Source organism: Opisthocomus hoazin, chromosome 6 (genome assembly GCF_030867145.1).
Source record: "Opisthocomus hoazin isolate bOpiHoa1 chromosome 6, bOpiHoa1.hap1, whole genome shotgun sequence".
NCBI lineage: Eukaryota > Metazoa > Chordata > Aves > Opisthocomiformes > Opisthocomidae > Opisthocomus > Opisthocomus hoazin.
This window is the reverse complement of record NC_134419.1, coordinates 53,907,354-53,925,351: the sequence shown is the minus strand read 5'-3', so window position 1 is coordinate 53,925,351 and position 17,998 is coordinate 53,907,354. Positions and strand designations below refer to the sequence as shown.

General features: G+C 49.8%; 1 protein-coding gene across 2 annotated transcripts in view; it reads right to left on the bottom strand.

The window, feature by feature from the left end:
* The window catches only part of COL13A1 (collagen type XIII alpha 1 chain), a 97,560-nt gene that overhangs the window by 16,194 nt on the left and 63,368 nt on the right, over positions 1–17,998 (bottom strand). For both annotated transcript variants that reach the window (XM_075423144.1, XM_075423143.1), the window contains 18 exons: positions 16,895–16,939; positions 15,118–15,150; positions 14,269–14,295; positions 13,574–13,636; positions 11,496–11,549; positions 10,304–10,390; positions 9,532–9,585; positions 9,280–9,324; positions 8,570–8,638; positions 7,977–8,000; positions 6,854–6,907; positions 6,304–6,348; positions 5,808–5,960; positions 4,870–4,968; positions 4,199–4,252; positions 3,352–3,393; positions 2,814–2,840; positions 93–173 (listed from right to left, as the gene is read on the bottom strand). In XM_075423144.1, the coding sequence (XP_075279259.1) occupies positions 93–173; positions 2,814–2,840; positions 3,352–3,393; positions 4,199–4,252; positions 4,870–4,968; positions 5,808–5,960; positions 6,304–6,348; positions 6,854–6,907; positions 7,977–8,000; positions 8,570–8,638; positions 9,280–9,324; positions 9,532–9,585; positions 10,304–10,390; positions 11,496–11,549; positions 13,574–13,636; positions 14,269–14,295; positions 15,118–15,150; positions 16,895–16,939 (1,056 nt within the window). The remainder of the gene's footprint in view (positions 1–92; positions 174–2,813; positions 2,841–3,351; positions 3,394–4,198; positions 4,253–4,869; positions 4,969–5,807; positions 5,961–6,303; positions 6,349–6,853; positions 6,908–7,976; positions 8,001–8,569; positions 8,639–9,279; positions 9,325–9,531; positions 9,586–10,303; positions 10,391–11,495; positions 11,550–13,573; positions 13,637–14,268; positions 14,296–15,117; positions 15,151–16,894; positions 16,940–17,998) is intronic.

Sequence of the window (17,998 nt, the reverse complement as noted above, 5' to 3'; positions counted from 1 at the left end):
TCAAATCCCTGCGTGCGTCTCCTATTGAGGGATCTTCTTACAGCTGATATAAGTTTGGCTCATAAAGTGCTGCTTGCTTCCTGGATACTTACGGGTAATCCCAGTGGCCCTCTGTCTCCTTTTTCACCCTGGGCTCCCTTCTCTCCTTTCATTCCGTCAATCCCTGCTTCCCCCTAAAGGAAGGATGGAGCAGAAAATAAACCCACCATAACACCACTTACATAACACACATTCCTCCCTTCAGAGAGTGCCGAAGCAGCAGAGACAACACAAGAGGCAGCAGAGCAATGCTTTAGCCTGATTCTCTGCCCAGCCTGAAGAAAACCAGTATCAGTCCAATGACCTCTGTGTGAGCACCTGTTTGAAGTCAACGGCAGTAAGAGGAGATTCAGGCCCAGAGGGTAAATATGGTCAAAGGGGAACTGAGCTCAGTTCTGTGTTGCTCTCTCTGCTATTGCAGGGACTGTCAGGTAAATATAAGTAACCAGACATTATCTGATAGAGGGGGTTTTATGCTGTAAGATGGGGATTCACTAGAAATGAATGACTGGTGTCTACAAGCTTTGAAGAAAAAGGATGCTGAAATATTTTGGAAAGACTTAGGTCTTTAGGTTTAGGTTCAACAAGGGCAAGTGCAGGGTCCTGCACCTGGGGAGGAACAACCTCATGCACCAGTACAGGCTTGGGGTGGACCTGCTGGAGAGCAGCTCTGCGGAGAGGGACCTGGGTGTCCTGGTGGACGACAGGTTAACTATGAGCCAGCAGTGTGCCCTGGCTGCCAAGAAGGCCAATGGGATCCTGGGGTGCATCAAGAAGAGTGTGGCCAGCAGGACAAGGGAGGTTCTCCTTCCCCTCTACACTACCCTAGTGAGGCCTCATCTGGAGTACTGTGTCCAGTTCTGGGCTCCCCAGTTCAAGAAGGATGAAGAGCTACTGGAGAGAGTCCAGCGGAGGGCTACAAGGATGGTGAGGGGACTGGAGCATCTCCACTACGAGGAGAGGTTGAGGGAACTGGGCTTGTTCAGCCTGAAGAAGAGAAGGCTGCGAGGGGACCTTATAAATGCCTACAAATATCTGAAGGGTGGGTGTCAGGAGGATGGGGCCAAGCTCTTTTCAGTGGTGGCCAGTGACAGGACAAGGGGTAATGGGCACAAACTGAGGCACAGGAAGTTCCGTCTGAACATGAGGAGGAACTTCTTCTCTCTGAGGGTGACGGAGCACTGGAACAGGCTGCCCAGGGAGGTTGTGGAGTCTCCTTCTCTGGAGATATTCAAGACCCGCCTGGACAAGGTCCTGTGCAGCCTGCTGTAGGTGACCCTGCTTCGGCGGGGGGGTTGGACTAGATGACCCACAGAGGTCCCTTCCAACCCCTACTATTCTGTGATTCTGTGATTCTGTGACTTTTGTAAATGCAAAGGCATCAGTTTCAAAATTTGGGAAAAAAAATCCTCATTCCTTTTCCAATGGAGTTTTAAGAATTCTTATAAACCATAAAGCAGTATTAAACAAAATACTCTGTTTTCATAAATTTAAAATGCAACTCCAAGGTTTTCCTCCCCCACTCCAGTTCATAGGGTATTTCAAAACACTACCGTGGTTGCATTTTGAAGCAGAAGTGTCAGAAGCACCAGGTTTGCACAGGAACAGTAAGCCTGCTTGCCGTGCTCTGCTACAATTGTAGGACAGCACATTGCTGGCTCACTCCACCAGCACTCCAGTTTCCCTACAGCCAGGTGTCACTGCCCACTGCTCTACAGCACTATTTGCCTCAAGCACATACCTGGAGGTGTTGCTTGTTTCTGACATGTCTGCAAAGAATATAAAATGCTCTTCCCTCCCACCTACTGGAAGCCTTATTACAGAAAGACTTATTACAAATGGCAGGGATGGAACGAAGACTTCCACATTCGGGACATCTCGTTGCACCTGCTCGTTAAGCCTACGTGGATCCTCTGTTCAAGGAGCAACTGGTGCAGTACTTCCTCTGTCTCCCTCCCAGTCTGTGCTGTGCGAGACTGTCACCTGCATTTGTTTGGCACACACTCCAAAGACAACTGCACCTTACGGAGGTTTCCCGGACACTTGACAGCAGTGGATAGTGAGCTACAGACAAGAAAGGCAGATAACCGTATCTCTAATCAACTCTCAGGGAAAAGATGAATCAGGATAAATATGCTATCCTCCTTAGCACCCAAATAGCACTGATAGCCAAATACTAAGCATAACCAGAAGAATTAAGACACTTTCCACATTTTCCAATCTTTGTCAAGAATGTCAGAGAAAAAACGCAGCTCTCCTTGAGCATTTCCACTCAAATCTTTTTTTCATCTAGGTACTGTCATACGCAGGCAAACCAACGGTGCAAGCGGAGCATAAACACATTTGGACGGAGATTAGAAAGCTTCTAATCAAGAACAGTGAAGTTCTTGAGTGGCTTTACAGCAGAATTTACAGGGTATGGAAGCTGGCTAATTTTAAGCTAGAGCTCAGTTACTTAAGATTGTATGACAGGCTGTCCATCCCGCTGTACAGACCTGCACCCTTCAGACAAAGATTTCAACTATGTTCTCGTGGAAAGATTTCCAAGGGCCATTGGCTTCCCACTCCTCCGGGTGAAAACTGGAGAAAATTACCAATTTTCTGGGTCCTAAATTGAGACCTGCTAATCCATTTCCTTCAAGAAAATATTCAGAAGTATTTGTCCTCTTACCAAGACGGTAAATAACGTTTGCAAGCTAGAAAGTAGTTACCGAAAAATTCTTGCACCTAGGCAGTCTAGTAGAATTTCAGGGTGTAATGTTTTGCAGCCTTACCTTCGGTCCTGGGAGGCCCTGAAGACCCTGTGTTTGGGATGAGAGACAAGTTATGAGTAATGTTTAAGGATGTGCTTTAACATCTAGGTATCCCGGTTCAGTGTGCAGCATAGAGTTTTTGCTTTCTGTCACACAGGGCACAAAAGCTTAGCCCAGAGGCCTCTTTATTTGCGTAGAGGGCACTTCATGTACTGTTCTTATCTGGTAATGAGAAGGCTCTCGCCAAGAACAACCTGGCAGTAGGCCAGGCTTGCTATTAAGACTATTTCTGCAGTTGATCCCTTTAATCCCATCCATCCCCTCTTGCTACTGTCTTCCCTTTCATCTCAGACTAACACAACCTTCTCTCTTTACCTACCCAGCCCATCATAGCTCCGACTTACCCTGAGGGGTAGTTTTGGAAGTGATACTGAGCGTGTTCCTGTTTCAATACTGCAGTGTTTCTGACTGTTTTATCTCCCCAAAATCCTCCCCAGCCACTTCCCACTCGTCCTAATTCCCAGTGCCTTGCTCCTCAGGTGAATCACTCAAAACTTACTGGAGGTCCTGGTGGGCCTTGGGGTCCAGGGGGGCCAGATATCTAGAAAGCAATGCAAGAGAAGTCACTGTCATAGTCTGCTGCCCTCAGAGATGAAGGGGAATTGCTCAGAGGGGAGGCAGAGCACAGCGTGTGGCAGAGCTCTACCAGGCTTGGAAACCTAAGGACTGCGTTAGGAAGTGGCAGCAATCCAGGACAGAGTGGCCAAGAAGCAGCAGCAGGACTCTGGGGAGTGTTATGCAGCAGTTGCAGAGATTTAGGAGGAAGGAGAGAAGTGATTTTTTTTCTTTTTCCAGGAAAAGTTCCACTTCCACTATTCTACCACTGTTCCTGCAAGGAGGCACAAGGTCAACAGCTGGCAGCTCTTTCAAAAGATAGGAAAGAAGATGTCTGGCTCCACACACACAGAAGAGTGTATTGATAGCCTGTGGGACTCCTTGCTGTAGGGTACTACAAAAGCTAAGGGTGAGCTTTGAGGGGAGAATGGACAAATTCATGAACCCCAAATCTATTGAAAAATATGTATGTGTAGGTACATGCAAGAACTGTTCAGGAAATGCCACCACCGCAAATGCCAAGCAAATATTTGTTATGCTTTCCACAATCGTCTGTTCTTCCCTAGGCATTCGTTATTGATTGCTTGTCATGAGATAAAACGTTCTCATGTACAGGAAAAGGAGAGCACTAGAGGCAGTTGGCAATTCAGCCCCACAAGACGAGGCTTGCTGTCCTCAGTGGAAGGTGTGTCATTAGAGGGTAGGATGTGCTGGTTTTCAGCAGCACTGCTGCCAAATCTTCCCTCCCCTATTGCCGAGGTTGCAGAAGAAAAATGAGAAAGGTGACCTACCAATTCTCCCGGATTTCCTTTGTCTCCACGCTCGCCAGGCTCGCCCTTCTCTCCCTGCACACAACAGACCCTGTCACCACCAGCTGCACTCTGGAGTCTCGCTCCATCAGAAGCCGTCTGTGAACCACCCATGTGCTGACAAGAAGTTCCCCAAAGGAGGAGTGGGAACATACCGTGTATTTCACAAACAGCACACCTGTGCTCTCCTGCACCTCTGCTTCCAGAGGAGGCATCCTACAGAGCGGGAGGCCTCCAGGAGTGCCTCTCATGGCTGTGCAAGCAGAGTGCCACAGGACTTTGCCTTTCCCCAACACCAGCCTGACACCCCTCTGCTGCTCTACAGTCTCTGAGAGAAGGAGCACGGCAAGCACGTGCCATGCTGCCAGCAAACCAGGCATCTCGGCTGACCTAGTCACGCGGGCTCTGTGGGCAGCTGCCAGAGCCCAGTACCTCCAGAGAGCAGCGGGAGCAGATGCCCACCTGGCCACCCGCCTGCTGCTGGAGACCTAACCTGATGGACATTCGGTGACACCCAGACACCTAATTCTAAGGGGTAGGGGTCTGAGGGTCCCAAGATACTCAGCACTTTGGGAAATGAACCCTTGTGTGTTCCTCTAAGCTGTTTTCTCTTTGCCAAGCAGGAAAGAACAGCCTGTCTTTTTCACTCTTACTGTCAATCCTGGAAGTCCGATGGGACCCGGCAATCCTGATGGTCCTGGCATCCCTTGGTCACCTCGTTCACCTTTCTCTCCAGTGGGGCCATCAAGACCCTATGGATCAAGAAAGACATGGATTTTTTGCAAGACTAATTCAGATGGACATAAGAGACATCATTTCAAGAGCTAAGACTGGTTCTGGTCATCCCAAGAACACACTGGAAATCCCAGAAAACCATCAGGTGCCCAGGAGTTCGCTACTATCGAAACTGGATGTGCAAATGCCTGAACATCCTCCTGCCATTGTGGATGTGCCAGTCCCTGGAGTGCCCTGGGGTGGGGCTGGGGGACTGCTTTCCTGCCACCAAGTTCTGTTCACAGTTACGCGTTTGCTGGAGTCGGTGCTAGAAATCACTCCCCAATAGCCAGCTGTTGTCACAGCAAGAGTTTTATCCTAGTATTCTTGTACAGAGGCACCAACTTGTTGCATAAAACCCTCTTGACTAGTGCTGGGGACACAGAATTTGTGACAGACTGAAGCTGGGAGACTGGGCACTCTGCCCCAGTTAGTGGCAGGGATGTAAGGGGTTACCCCATGCGGTTGCCCACCTAGGAGGGCACATGTGTCAGTACCTCAGCTGCCTTGCTCACAGTCAAGCCTGCTTGCTCACAGCAGCATTTCAGTTTAAGCAATATGCCACACAGCAAGCTGAGGAAGTGACACAGTGCCCAGAGAGTAGGGCAGGCAGTTGGGGACAGCCACTCTGGAAAGATGGACAACACATCTGCCAGGGAGCTGAGACCTTGCTTCTGTATTGGTACACTTCACACAGCAGCAGTGAAGTGCATCCAGCACCCACCTCAGAGGGGCTCTGAGGTATCTGAGAAGTCCCAGGGCCTTGCCCCGTAACCTGTATAGCCAGCAGTGCTCTGAGAGGCTTTGATTTACTCACCGGTGAGCCAGCTTGTCCTGGCTCTCCTTTATTACCCTTTTCTCCTGTGACCCCGACAGGGCCTGGCTCTCCCTTTATTCCAGGTGGTCCATCCTTTCCAGGCAGCCCATGAGGGCCAGGGGGGCCCATTTCTCCAGGCTTGCCACGTGGTCCCTAAAAGAAATCCACACAACACAGAGTGAAACATTTACAGATAAGCGCAAGGTTACTCCTGCAGAGCAACTCCATGGCCCAGAGCCTCTTTCACTGCTCATCCTCCTACGGTAATGCCATTTGAGGAGTCACAGGCAGGACAAAGTAGATTTGCCATGCTACCCCAGCCACTCCTTATAAGTAAGGACTTTGATAAAACATTAATGCTCATTTTTGTGAAGCAAAATACCTTTTTCTCCTGTAGGAAAAGCAACTGTGCAATGTTAGTGGCAGAGATGGAACATACCAACTCCAGATAAGACCACTGAATGACAGAGCAATCCACAGAGACACCATGTCTTACCTTTTCTCCATCATGTCCTGGAGGACCTGGCAAGCCAATTTCACCCTGAAACACAAAATTGTTACTCTGGCAGTTTGAAAGCAGCTATTCTTACTCCTCCATGGCACTATGATGACAAAGGGTGGGCTTTACAGAAATAGTCTGCAGGGACTCTGGTAACTAATAGTCACAGAAAAACAATCATGGAAACCCCTGCTGAAACAGTGTGACTTCCCAGGAATTTCACCAGCTTTGTTTATCCTGACTGATAGTTCACGGTCCCAGTGGTATAACATAGTCCCCAATCAACACAATCCCCACACAAAGATCAGTTCCCATAAGCTGCTTCCTAAAGGGGAGGGCAAGTAGAAAGGATCCTTCATCTTGTAGATAAGGCATTATCATTGTGGAAAAAGAGATTTTCAGGATATCCTGCATGAGGAGGAGTGGTCGAGGACAGCAGGACAGTCTGATAGTGCTGGACAGGGAGAATAGGAGCATTGGGCAGGAATTCTGCCGGGACTGCACCTGTGTTTCCCTTAGCTCCGCAAGTGCTGAATTGAGCACATACCTTCTGTCCTGGTGGCCCTGGAGGTCCAGCCACACCCGGAAGTCCTGGGGGTCCCTAGATAAAAAAAAACCTCATTTTTGGATTGTCAACAGGACTTTATTTTCATGTTTTGAAACTAAACAGCTCTTCTGAGTTTAAGGGGAAATCGCAGGGGTATTTTCCCAGCAACTCCTAAAATTGTATTTGCTTGGGAAGCCAAGCAGTGGAGAGTCCTGAGCGAGCAGCAGGCCAGTCCAAAGTGAGTTGCAGATATGTATGTCTGTTTTTTCATTTTCATGGAAGAAAGCAAAAACTACCACAGCTATCTGCTCCTGAAACTGAGATAAACTGAGCACAGTTTTTCCCTTCCTATCTACAAAGGCATGCTTTTAGAGTAGAGACCATAGGAAACACTGTACAAAGATCCCAAGCACAGTTTAAGTAGAGCTAAATGGCCCTAGTATTTTGAGCAGATTTCCTGATCAGTCTCGGCAGTTACCACTTTAATGAGACTTAGGGAGTAGTTTGGCCTAGCAAGTGACGCTACTTACACCTGTGCTGCCCTGTCATCCTGCATCTGAAAAATCCATCTTTTTTCCTAACCAGGTCTCTTGTCCAGAGCAGCAAAGTACAGGACACTTTTTCCGATATTTTAGCTCAAAATAACTACTTTGCCTCTCTTTGTCTTCAAAGGTCTTGTAGTTACTGCTGTTGCAAATGATTGGTTTTGTACAGGACTGTAACATCAAGCCATACTTATCAATGGTGAAAATGCGTCCTCCCTTCCCATCACAGAAAGTGTCCACCACAGATTGCCAACAGAAGCTTTCTTGCGAGGCACCCAAGGCCTCCTTTTTCTTTGCTTCGGGCAGCCCCCCTTGCTCTTCCCTGCCCCTTCTGAGCATCCCTCTGTTCTGAGCAGTGTGTATTACCTCTTAAAGCAGAGAAATAAAGGGCCTGATTAGAATTCAAGTGCTACAATCAGAAGACAAGAAGAGCTGTTCCTTCAGCTGTCAGCTGCCTCAACTTAAGCTCCCAACAGCAAAGGCCAAATGTTTTAGCTGCACCTAAATTATCAGGCCAGCTGCTCAGGATGAACATATGGCTACTTGCTTAAAACCACACAGCAAAGCTAGGAACTCACCATCAAGGCCAAAGTTCGTATTTCCTAGAAAAAAGTAAAAAAAAAAAAAAAATCAAGAAGGAAGACAGCCATTTGAAAACTAAGCTTTTTCCTGGGGGTGGTTTGTTCTCCACTAATGTAACACCAGCCCAAATGAGCAAGGAGCCTGCAAAATGAACAAATGCAAAAGACCCAGCTCTGAGTCCCATGGAGCTGTTATTCTACAATTTCTCCTTTTTCCAAGTAGAGCCCAGGCTAACCCAGAGCTGGGCACAGCTGCTCGCTCGCCGTGAACCACCAGTACGCACTTCTGAGGAAGCTTTGCAGTCCTTTTATTGACCATCTACTCCAAGTCATGGACGACTCCTGAGGGCATTCACATGACCTCTATGTCCACCAGTGTTAATACATCAACTAAACAAAGTGCACAAGTATTTAGCAGAACACTGTATGCAGTGAGCTGTGGGATGAAGGGGACTATGGAAGAGCTCAGTATTTCCTTTTGCTGCTACTGCTGAGGAAGCAGATCTACATTGCTCCCATTTTTCTGCATCCCCTCGGAAACAGTAAAGCACCCATCAGTCACCTCATGGGACAGGAGGGCAGTTGCTCACCTGGAGAGCTTCACTGATGTTACCATCGTAGTCCATCATTTCATCCTTCCCAGGCTCTCCTTTGGGGCCCTGCAAAATACCAGCTCTTTAGCCAGGGCTTGGGGATTGCCCTTCCCATGAGGCACTCAGAAGTGTGGTTCATCCTGAAAAAGGGGTCTCAGAGGGACCCGTTTCATGAGCCTCCAGTTTTTCGCTTATCAAACAAAGCTCTTGAAAGCACACTTTACAGAGGGACTACTACCAAAATGTAGCCGGACAAGCCCAGATCACCATGTCATGACCATCTAAGCTGGCAGGTCTGGTAAGTGGTGAAGCTGAGGCCAGAATCCAGGCACCGGATCATCAGATGTATGGCCAGACTTGAGCATGCACCAGACAACGCCCTGCTGCCCTTTGCTGATATGCCAAGGGCCTGAGTTCAGACTGGGATGTCCAGACCCAGCTCTTCCTATGACTGAGCTGAGCATTCACCCTGAGGTGGCTCAGAAGACTTTTCCCCCCGAAGGTGGTGTTGTCTTCTGATGAGGGTATGGAGTGGAGAAGTGGCCTGTCTCAAACTTAGCCATTGCCCAGCTATAACCACTTTTAGCGATGGTGAGAACTTCTGTCAAGAAAGCAGAGGCCCAATCTAGACTGTCAGCATGGTCCCACTATCCTTAGACCCCTTTGAAGTGCCAAAACTCTTCAAGTGTTAGCAAAGCGACACCTACCCTTGGGCCCATGGGTCCCTGGTCTCCCGGTGAACCAGGTTCGCCCTGTAACAAGAAGAACATGCTGTTAGCAAAGCCCCTCCCTCCACTTGCTGATATTCCAGGAACTGTTGTTCTCTGCTAGTCCTCTGAAACAGTCTGGGACTAGACAGCTCAGTTATAAAATGTTCCTTTTCAGGTAAATTTTGTACATGTAGGAACAAATTCACAGTTACTGAACCCGGAGTGGGATTGTGCAGAAGCACTCTGTACCTTTTCCCCCTGTGACCCTGCAGCACCAGGCCGGCCAATGTCACCAGCTTCTCCCTGAAAGAGAAAGGGAAAGGGATGGGTTTGTATTGCACGGGGGGCGGGGGTGGGGTGTGACTCCACCGCTGGCTTTGCATTTTCAGGAGGAGGAACTTCTCCGGCCAAGTGTCCCTGCTGTGCCAGCATCTCCTAGGGTAACCCAGAGCTCCTGCCGTGACCTCACACCAGGTGCCCTTCTCTTCTGCCCAGGGCAGAGGGAGTATTCAGCATGAAGGACAGTGTCTAATTCAGACGCTAAGTAAGTGCACAGGAGGGCTGTTCCAAGCACATCTGAGACAGGACCTCAGATTTAAGTGTTCTTGGTGTCCTTTGCCAAGGGCCAGGATTTTACTGCTGCTGCTCCTTGAGGAGGTAGAAGAGGAAGGGGAGACGAGGCTTGGAGGGCCTCCACCCTGCCTCCCTGGGTCCACCCTGCCTCAGGTACCACAGGGACTGGATAGCCAGCACTGATTCAGAGCGACTGGTTTCTCATAGAGCCTAGAGGGCAGTTATTCCAGCACAAAGCCGGTATTTTCCTCCCAGATACATAGTTTACAGATTTTCTCACCTCCAGCATTTAGACCAACAAAGCTGAAACACCCTACAGAACCTGATATCCCTTCAGCAGGTAATCAGAGGTGGGCACAGGTGAATGCAACCTTTGCCTCTTCCTACAGACCTCATGTTGGGCACAATCCCTCACAACTCAGAACTCACTGGAGGAAAAAACACTCACCTTTGGTCCAGGGGGCCCAGGCAGACCTGGAGGACCAGGTTCTCCTTTACCTCCCACCAGGACATTCTCAGCATTTCCCTTCTCTCCCTGTTTGCAAGGAAGAACAAGCCATGTGTCACAGCTCAGTCTCTCCGTCTCTATAATTTCACTTTCCATACTGTCAGCTTAGAGAGACAGAGCCCAAGACAAGGTCCATCAGCTGGCCTCTTGATAGCCCAGAAACATCACTTCTCCCAGAGCCACCAGCTGCCCAGGAACCAGGTCAATATAGTTCTGCCTGGGGGCTCCACCTAGAGCCCTGCCAGCAGCCACAGGTATCGCCATCCCTTTGGCTGCAGTCCTGCTGCTTGGCCCTTATTCCCCAGGGCCATGTAAAGCTGCCTGTGGACAGACCTCATCCCCTGCCCTCCAGTTTGATCACAACTGTTTTCTTCTGCTGTTGAAACTGAGCTGATAAAACCACCTGACGATGGCTGATGGCTTTTTTTGGTACGTCTCCCTCTGGAGCTGTGGTCATCAGCCAGGCAGTCAGCCCTGCAGACCACATCCTTTGATAGAGCAGATACAAAGGCAGTAACAGGAAAGTTTTACTTGCACCGAGTTGCTATTGCACCATTGTCCTTTCCTGAAATGACCACTGTCATTCAGTGCACTGTCCCCTTTCCCAAAAGAAAGACACCCTGTGAAAGTCTGACTTGAAAGGTGTGATTTCTGTCCACACCTGGGAGCACAGAGAAAAAGCCACAGTTTCAGAGCGTAGCTTTAGTGACCTGCCCTGGTTCTCTCTGAGCACAGGACTACTCTTCCACCTCAGAGTACAGCAGTGCAGATTCCAAAAAGCCCATCTCCTTCTCACATGTGGATCTTGGAGTGGGAGGGAGGCTGAAAGGCCGTGTTATATCTGAGGTCATGCTTTTAAAGGGGAACTACTAGCACACAATTCTGTGATCACATTCCCAGGACCACAGCCTCCCTTTCACTGCATGAAGGCATGCAATTCCTCACAAAAGGGCATCCTTTGTGTGACCCCATCGCATCCCTGGCTGGGGCTGACATCCAGCTGAGCTCTGCAGAACACGCTGTGGTAGGCTGCGACAGTGATCTAAGAGTGCGTGAGATGTACACTGCTGGCACAGGAGCAAGGCAGGAAGGGGGATGAGAGTTGCAAAAACAAACCAGAGAAGATACAAACCTTTGTGCCAGGGAGTCCAGGAAGCCCAGGGTCACCAGCTCGTCCCTTCTCACCCTGTTGGCAAAACAGACATGGCCGGGCTGACTCTGCAGGCCCTGTCCTGGAGGAGCAGCCAAAAGATGAGCTGCTCCTCGTTTCAAACCTTCTTTCCCTTCCCTGGGGGATTTTATTTTAGGCATAGACAACACATCGTCCAGCAGTACCTGCTCAGGATGGTGAATGTTTTCTCCTGCCCTTTTGGCTATCTCTGCACGTCATTGCCATTTCTCTCCAAGGGAAGGTGAGTGGGAAAGGGATCCGGTATCCAGAAACCCGCCTGTGCATCTTCCTTATCACTCTGGTCTGCTAAACCCTTTTCCCTGTCAGCCCTTCAGCACACACTCTCCCCATTCTGTATACCCAGAGAAGCTGTTGCCCAGGGCAAACTTTATCTGGAGTGCAGATTTTTCTCCACGGCCTGATAGAGTTCAGCTCTTTTCACAGGAATTGCCCACTGCTTGAGTCCATCACAGTTATCACACCTCTGCATTACACTGTGAATTACACTGCTTTGCTTTGGCAAAGATCTCACAACCAGCATTCCCACATCTCTCCTGTTCCCTAACTCCAAATCCCAGTCTTATCATGCTCTTAAAAAAAAAGCAGTGCAATGTCTCAGTTAGCAGCCAAGCTCTGTGACACATACTGGTGGTGAAGAGCAGTGAAAACAGGAGTGGCAAAAATGGCAAAGACAGAAGATGATGGTGTAGAACCCTTGATATGATGCCTGGAGAGCAAGGCCTTCAGGCTGAGGAGTATGGAGGATGCCACAGGGCAGTGAGCAATGGAGGGCATCCAGCGCCCAGCATTCACTTGGTGAAGTGACTTTGCTTAGTTCACCGTGACAACTGGGTCACCTTTCAAATACTGGGGCTCAGTTAGTGGCCTTAACATTGAAGTAAAGTTCTATTCAGCCCATTCCACCCAGCTGCTAAACCCATGGTTTCCAGCTACAATGTCCTGTTTGGGAGTCTGCATTTTACCAGGACAGAGTGATATCAGAGGTTTCTGTTACCATGAAGAGAGGTTTCAAATGTGTCATCAGAAAAAGGTGTGTTCTTACCTGCAATCCTCACACCTCCAAGACTTAACAATTTGTATAGATTACCAAGAACAATTCAAAACTCCTTTCCCCTGGCAAGTGCTGAGCCTCTCTCCACAACAGCAGCACACCGGATCAGCAAGGCTAACAAAGGGCTCCTCTTGGTGCCACACCATTGCCTGCAGAGGCTGGTGCTGCACACCAGTCTTGTCAGAGCTCAGGGGCACACATCTGACATGCAGGGGACTTGCATCAATGATACAGAAACAGACATGCACTGGTGGCTCCGTGGAAAATAATTAACTAGCAGCAATCTTTTTTTTTTTTTTAGGCAATTCTAGAGTGCAGTGACCCCTTGCTCTAAGGTAATTTGGCCTCCAGACACCTGTAAGGCCCCCTGCCAGAACATGCACATCGCTGTCATAAATTAATGCTTCTCTCACTCCAAAGAAGGAAAGCATTTGCAGGACCTCATGCCCAAGGAAAAGATTTGGCCTTTGGGGTTTTTGTAAGCATATAATCTCTAATCCTGTCTCAAGCCTCTGTGAATCCCTGATTCTGCCTTGCTCTGCTTTTAGTATCCTACTTTTCATTCAAGGACTAATTTTCAATACACATGCTCATAAGGGCTACTGAAAACATCCTGTACTACTTGATCGACGGTGTAAAGAAGTGGAATCCTTGATGAGGGAGGTCAGATTACTGAATCCCTGTTTAGGGTGTTATTTCTGGAGCCAAAAGATGGAGCACTGTCCTTAGCCGTTCCCAGGACAAGACTACATCCCAGGCATCTCATGCTGCCCTGCCTGCCACCAGTCCCCCACCTCCTGCAAGCAGGAACACGCAAACACACTTCACCAAGGGGAGCAAGAGCCAGAAAGGGACACATAATCCCCCGCAAGCATGACAACGCAACACAAAGCAGGCTCCCGCCAGCTCCCACTCGCAGGAAACACAGCACTGCCAGGACACCAAGCCCAAACACACAATGTCCTACCCGCTGCCCCCTCTTCCCTGGCAAACCTGGGGGGCCCATCCTCCCTGGGACTCCAGGATCTCCCTTCGTGGGGAAGAAAAGAGACAGAGAATGTGTCTGTTATGTGGCTGTCGCATGCTGTAACATAACCCAGTGAGCCTCAAACAAGACCAGCCAGCTGTTCAGAAACCAAGCCAGCTGCTTAGTGATGGAGAGTGATGGGGTATTTTTGTACTGTGCCCACCACGGGAACTCAAACCAGGTCACGCTACGCTGAGACAGGGGAGACTACAGGGCAGCTTGTATGGTGCATAATAGAACATCTCCCTGAGGTAACACGAGGACTTCTGGTGGACACAGAAGTACTGGGAGGCAGAAGGAGACATGGGAAGGGAGAGATCAAACATACTTGCTGAGTGAAGTGTGCTGTGCATGTTTTGTGGAGTAGGGAGAGATGGAGGAAGGCAGCTAGAGGGTATTACCATCAACAGACAGGAGCAGGAGGGAAGGAATCTGTTTGTAGTAAGGTCCCTCTCTCACTCGGCTTCACTGTGTGCTGCTACCATTTTGCTTACACTGGCAGATACCATTAGGGCCTGGGTTTGGACACTGGGAGGTACAGAGCCATTCCTCAGCTCCCTCAGCTGTGCTGGGAAGGGAAAAAATACACAAACAAACCAGAAGTGCAGGCTCAGACAAAAGCCTTCTGAGAGTACCTTTTCTCCTGGAGTCCCGGGCTCGCCCTGGTAATAAAGAGACAGGAAAATAAAGTGAAAAATCAGGAGGAGAGAGTACAAAACCTCCTAGAGCTAGCAGAGTGGAGGAAAGAACGTTCATCTATGGAGGCCTTGGGCTTGTAAATAAGGGCATGAGGATGCTTTGAATGCATATTATTATTTGTACCTGGACTGTATTTTATCTTCATTAGCCAGTTCCTAGGCTGCTGTAAGAAACAGCATGCCCCAGGCGAGTGGCTTTTCTGAAACTGAGGAATGACCTTGCAGCATTTCAAGAGAAGGTTTACCAGATACAAGAGAGCACAATAAGACAAGACTCATCTGCTGGCGTTAAGGAATTTGCCTACTCCTAGCTCCGTGTGCGCAGGAGCAGAACAAGGCTGCGGGTTGCAGCTGGGGGAGGCTGTGTTGATATGGGATCACTGCGGCAGCAAGGAGGAAAACCCTCCCCACCAGCCCTGGAGATAACTTCTTTGTTGCTGCCTGTATCCCCGTCAGCTAGAGAGCATCAGGACAACAGGCTGTTGTTTCATTACGGATCTTGGATCCCCAGAGTACCCTCTAGCCCCCTAAAGCTGCAGCCGGCGCTTCGCTCTGTTGCCATCCCGACAGCGGGGTGAAGCGTCCCCAGCACCCCAGCCCCGCTGCGCAGAGAGGCGCGGAGGAGCAGGGCTGCGGCTGCCGGCGGGGCTGGTTTCCCGGCCCAAGCCAGCAGCAGTTCTGACGTTCCCCTTTAGTGGGCGCTGTCCCACCATTTTCCTGCGCCCGGGGCTCTCCTCGCCCAGCCCCCGCCCGACTCCGGGCGCGGCAGCGCAGCGCGGCACCCACCTTCACCCCGGCGGCGGCCGCCCCGGGAGCGCCCTGCCAGAGAGAGGAGAGACAGGAACACCGGGTTTGAGGTGAGTCGGACACAAACTTCTAAAAACAAAACAGCATCAGCCAGGTGGAACCCAAAAGGCAAAATCCACGCCTTGTCCCGAACGCCGAAGTGACGCTGTAACACCGCACAGCACGCATCCTCCTTCCCTGCGGAGGTCGCTCACCGGCGGCAGCGGCTCTGCCGCTAGCGAGCTCCTCCAAAGGCGGACGTCGTGAGCACAACCCAGCAAGACAACCAGATTTCCATCTCCCCCCGCCCCGTTTTCAGTCCTGCAAGTGAAGCAAAGGTCGACAAGCAGAACAGTGTCAAATAACCGAGGAACGCAAAGTCAGACTGCGGACCAGAGACCCAGTTCAGTGCTTGGTCCCAGACACATCAGCTCAAGCATCCCAAGAAAGGCCAGCTCGTACCCCAGAGCCTTGGTCTTGCCGTTTCCCCTCATTCTGGTTTTTATCACAGAAGACAAACCCTGCAGTAAAATGTTTTCAGGAGACCTCTGAAGCCAGCCACCTTAAGGGAAAAAAAAACTTCCAAGCACTGCAATTCAGCCATCATTCTGCAGCACTGAGCAAGCCACCGCCATGAGACCACAGAGTCCAGCCTGCCCCTGCAATCCGAGACAGGCGCTTCGAAACCCCGGGAGGCAGCTGCGCCCACAGGGACACTCACATTTCCCTCGACAGCATTGACGCAGAAAGCAGGTCTTCCCTATCAACCCTTTGCTCTGAAATCTCTGTGTGCCCTGTGTTAGTATCAGTTAGGTCCTGGTGAAAAGGTCCAGTTACAAAAGCAAATATGAGGGATAACAAAGGTCTAAAGAGAGGGGAGGAGGTGAAGTAGTGTTAGAAGGTGCGAAACAAGAGCGGTTGGGATGTAGCACATGAGGCAGAGAGGAGGACTGGGAGCGAAGTTCAAAGTGAAAAGAGCTCAGAAAACTTCAAACAAGGAGAAGTGGGGAGCCAGAGAGCAGCAGGACCATACCTCTCAGCTTTCTGAAACAGAAATCAGGGACAAAGCTAAAAAACACAAGGACAGAAGATGGAGATCAGGGATTCTATGCAATAAATGGGGAAAAAAAGCATTCCAGATTGACTCAGGGGTCAGTAGGTTTTAGTGAATACGGACTAGAGTCATGAAAGGGATTATGTGCAGCAAGTGGCTTGGGTTAGGCTTTCGCAGTGCATTTGGGATGCCTGTTCCTCACTCTTTAGCCTTTAAATGGCAGCAAACGTGGATGATGTTATTTTCTAGTATCTATCCTAAAACTGCAATGCACATGCATGCAGGCTTGCTCACACACCGGCCCTGATTCATCGCTGCATTAGTCCAGGTGCACACTTGCACAACCCTACTGATCTCAGCGGACCAACACACATCGCTGAAGGCTGCGGCCGCCGCTTGGGACCCCCAATTTACAAAACGCCAATTCCCTAGAAACATCAGCAACTGGCCGCTCTCACTAGCATAAAGCATGAAGATCCTGATGTTGCAAGACAGCATCGGACTGGGCATGCCATTTGCTTTGTAAAATGCGTATCCCCCCACCATCTGCTTCATAAATTCGGGCCTACATTTTGCAATTTAAAAGCAGAAAGGATTCAGCTGAGGACGGTCATTGACTAACAGACACACACACAAATCCAGGTGATGCTTATGCATCAGGGACAGTTGAGTGGTATGGGTGAGATCAGGCAGACAAGCATCACTCCACTCTTTACAAGGTACCTTAGCGCCATGTCTTCCTGGCAGCCCTGGCATGCCTCTCTCCCCCTGGAAGCAAAGCAAGAAACACAGAGAAAGAGAGCAAGAGACACGAGATGAGTCCTCCCAGGGCTCTGTGAGGAGCACCCAGGACACAGGTGATGAGAAGGCCTCCTGGGTGAGGTGGGACACAACCCGCTCCCCCACCTGGCTCTCACCAAGCTGACCACCCTAGCCAGCCCCAGTTCTCATCGGTGGCCGCTCTCAAGCCTGTTGTGTGCAGCAGGACTGACCCCTGCTGCGGTGCCACAGCAAGAGTGCTGGGAACAAAGGCAGTCTCCGTACCCTCCTACCACATCCCGTGCCGTGGTATTCTGCACGCAGGGAGTCAGTCTGCAGTGACTACAGGGTGAGCAAATTTATCTGGAGAAACAGAGAATCCAAAGGTTGCCTTGTACCGTTAGCCTGAATTTTGTCTGATGGTAAATGGAAACTAAACCTTCTTGAGACAGTCTGCTTACCGCTGCTATTTTGCTCTGGGTGTTTAGTCCCCGTTTGGAAGGACTGTTTAGCAGGGATATATGTGTATGCTTTTTTTAGAAGCACTTTCTGTGATTTGGCATCCTGTGAACTATATTTTGTAAAATGCCATCTAGTACTATAATATACAAGACTTAGGCACTGCAGGCACCTCCTACCCTATGCAGGATACTTAACTAGGGTATTTTCAGCCATGAGAAAATTAAAGGAACAATTATGAATGTTTTGTACTGGAGGAGTGGGGACCACTCTCAGTCCCTCCTTCCCAACTGTGCTCCCTGTTTTTATTCTTAAATGAGACCGGCAAGGCAGGGCCAATGCTTTCTGCTGGGAGGCACCCACACTACTTGCAGAAGCTGCCTCCACAGAGCAGCCGTGCATTATTTAGCCCTGCAAAAGCACAGCCACCTCCATGAGAGGGAGCAAGGTAGGTCTTTACAGGGGGCAGGTCACGGAGTAACCACCCTACCCTGCATTTTCTGATGATGGCCTCAGCTCGCTTGCACAGCCCCCACCAGCACCGGCAGAGTCACACAGACACTAGAGCTAATTAGAGAGCAGGAGAAAAGAAGATGACACTGCATCATT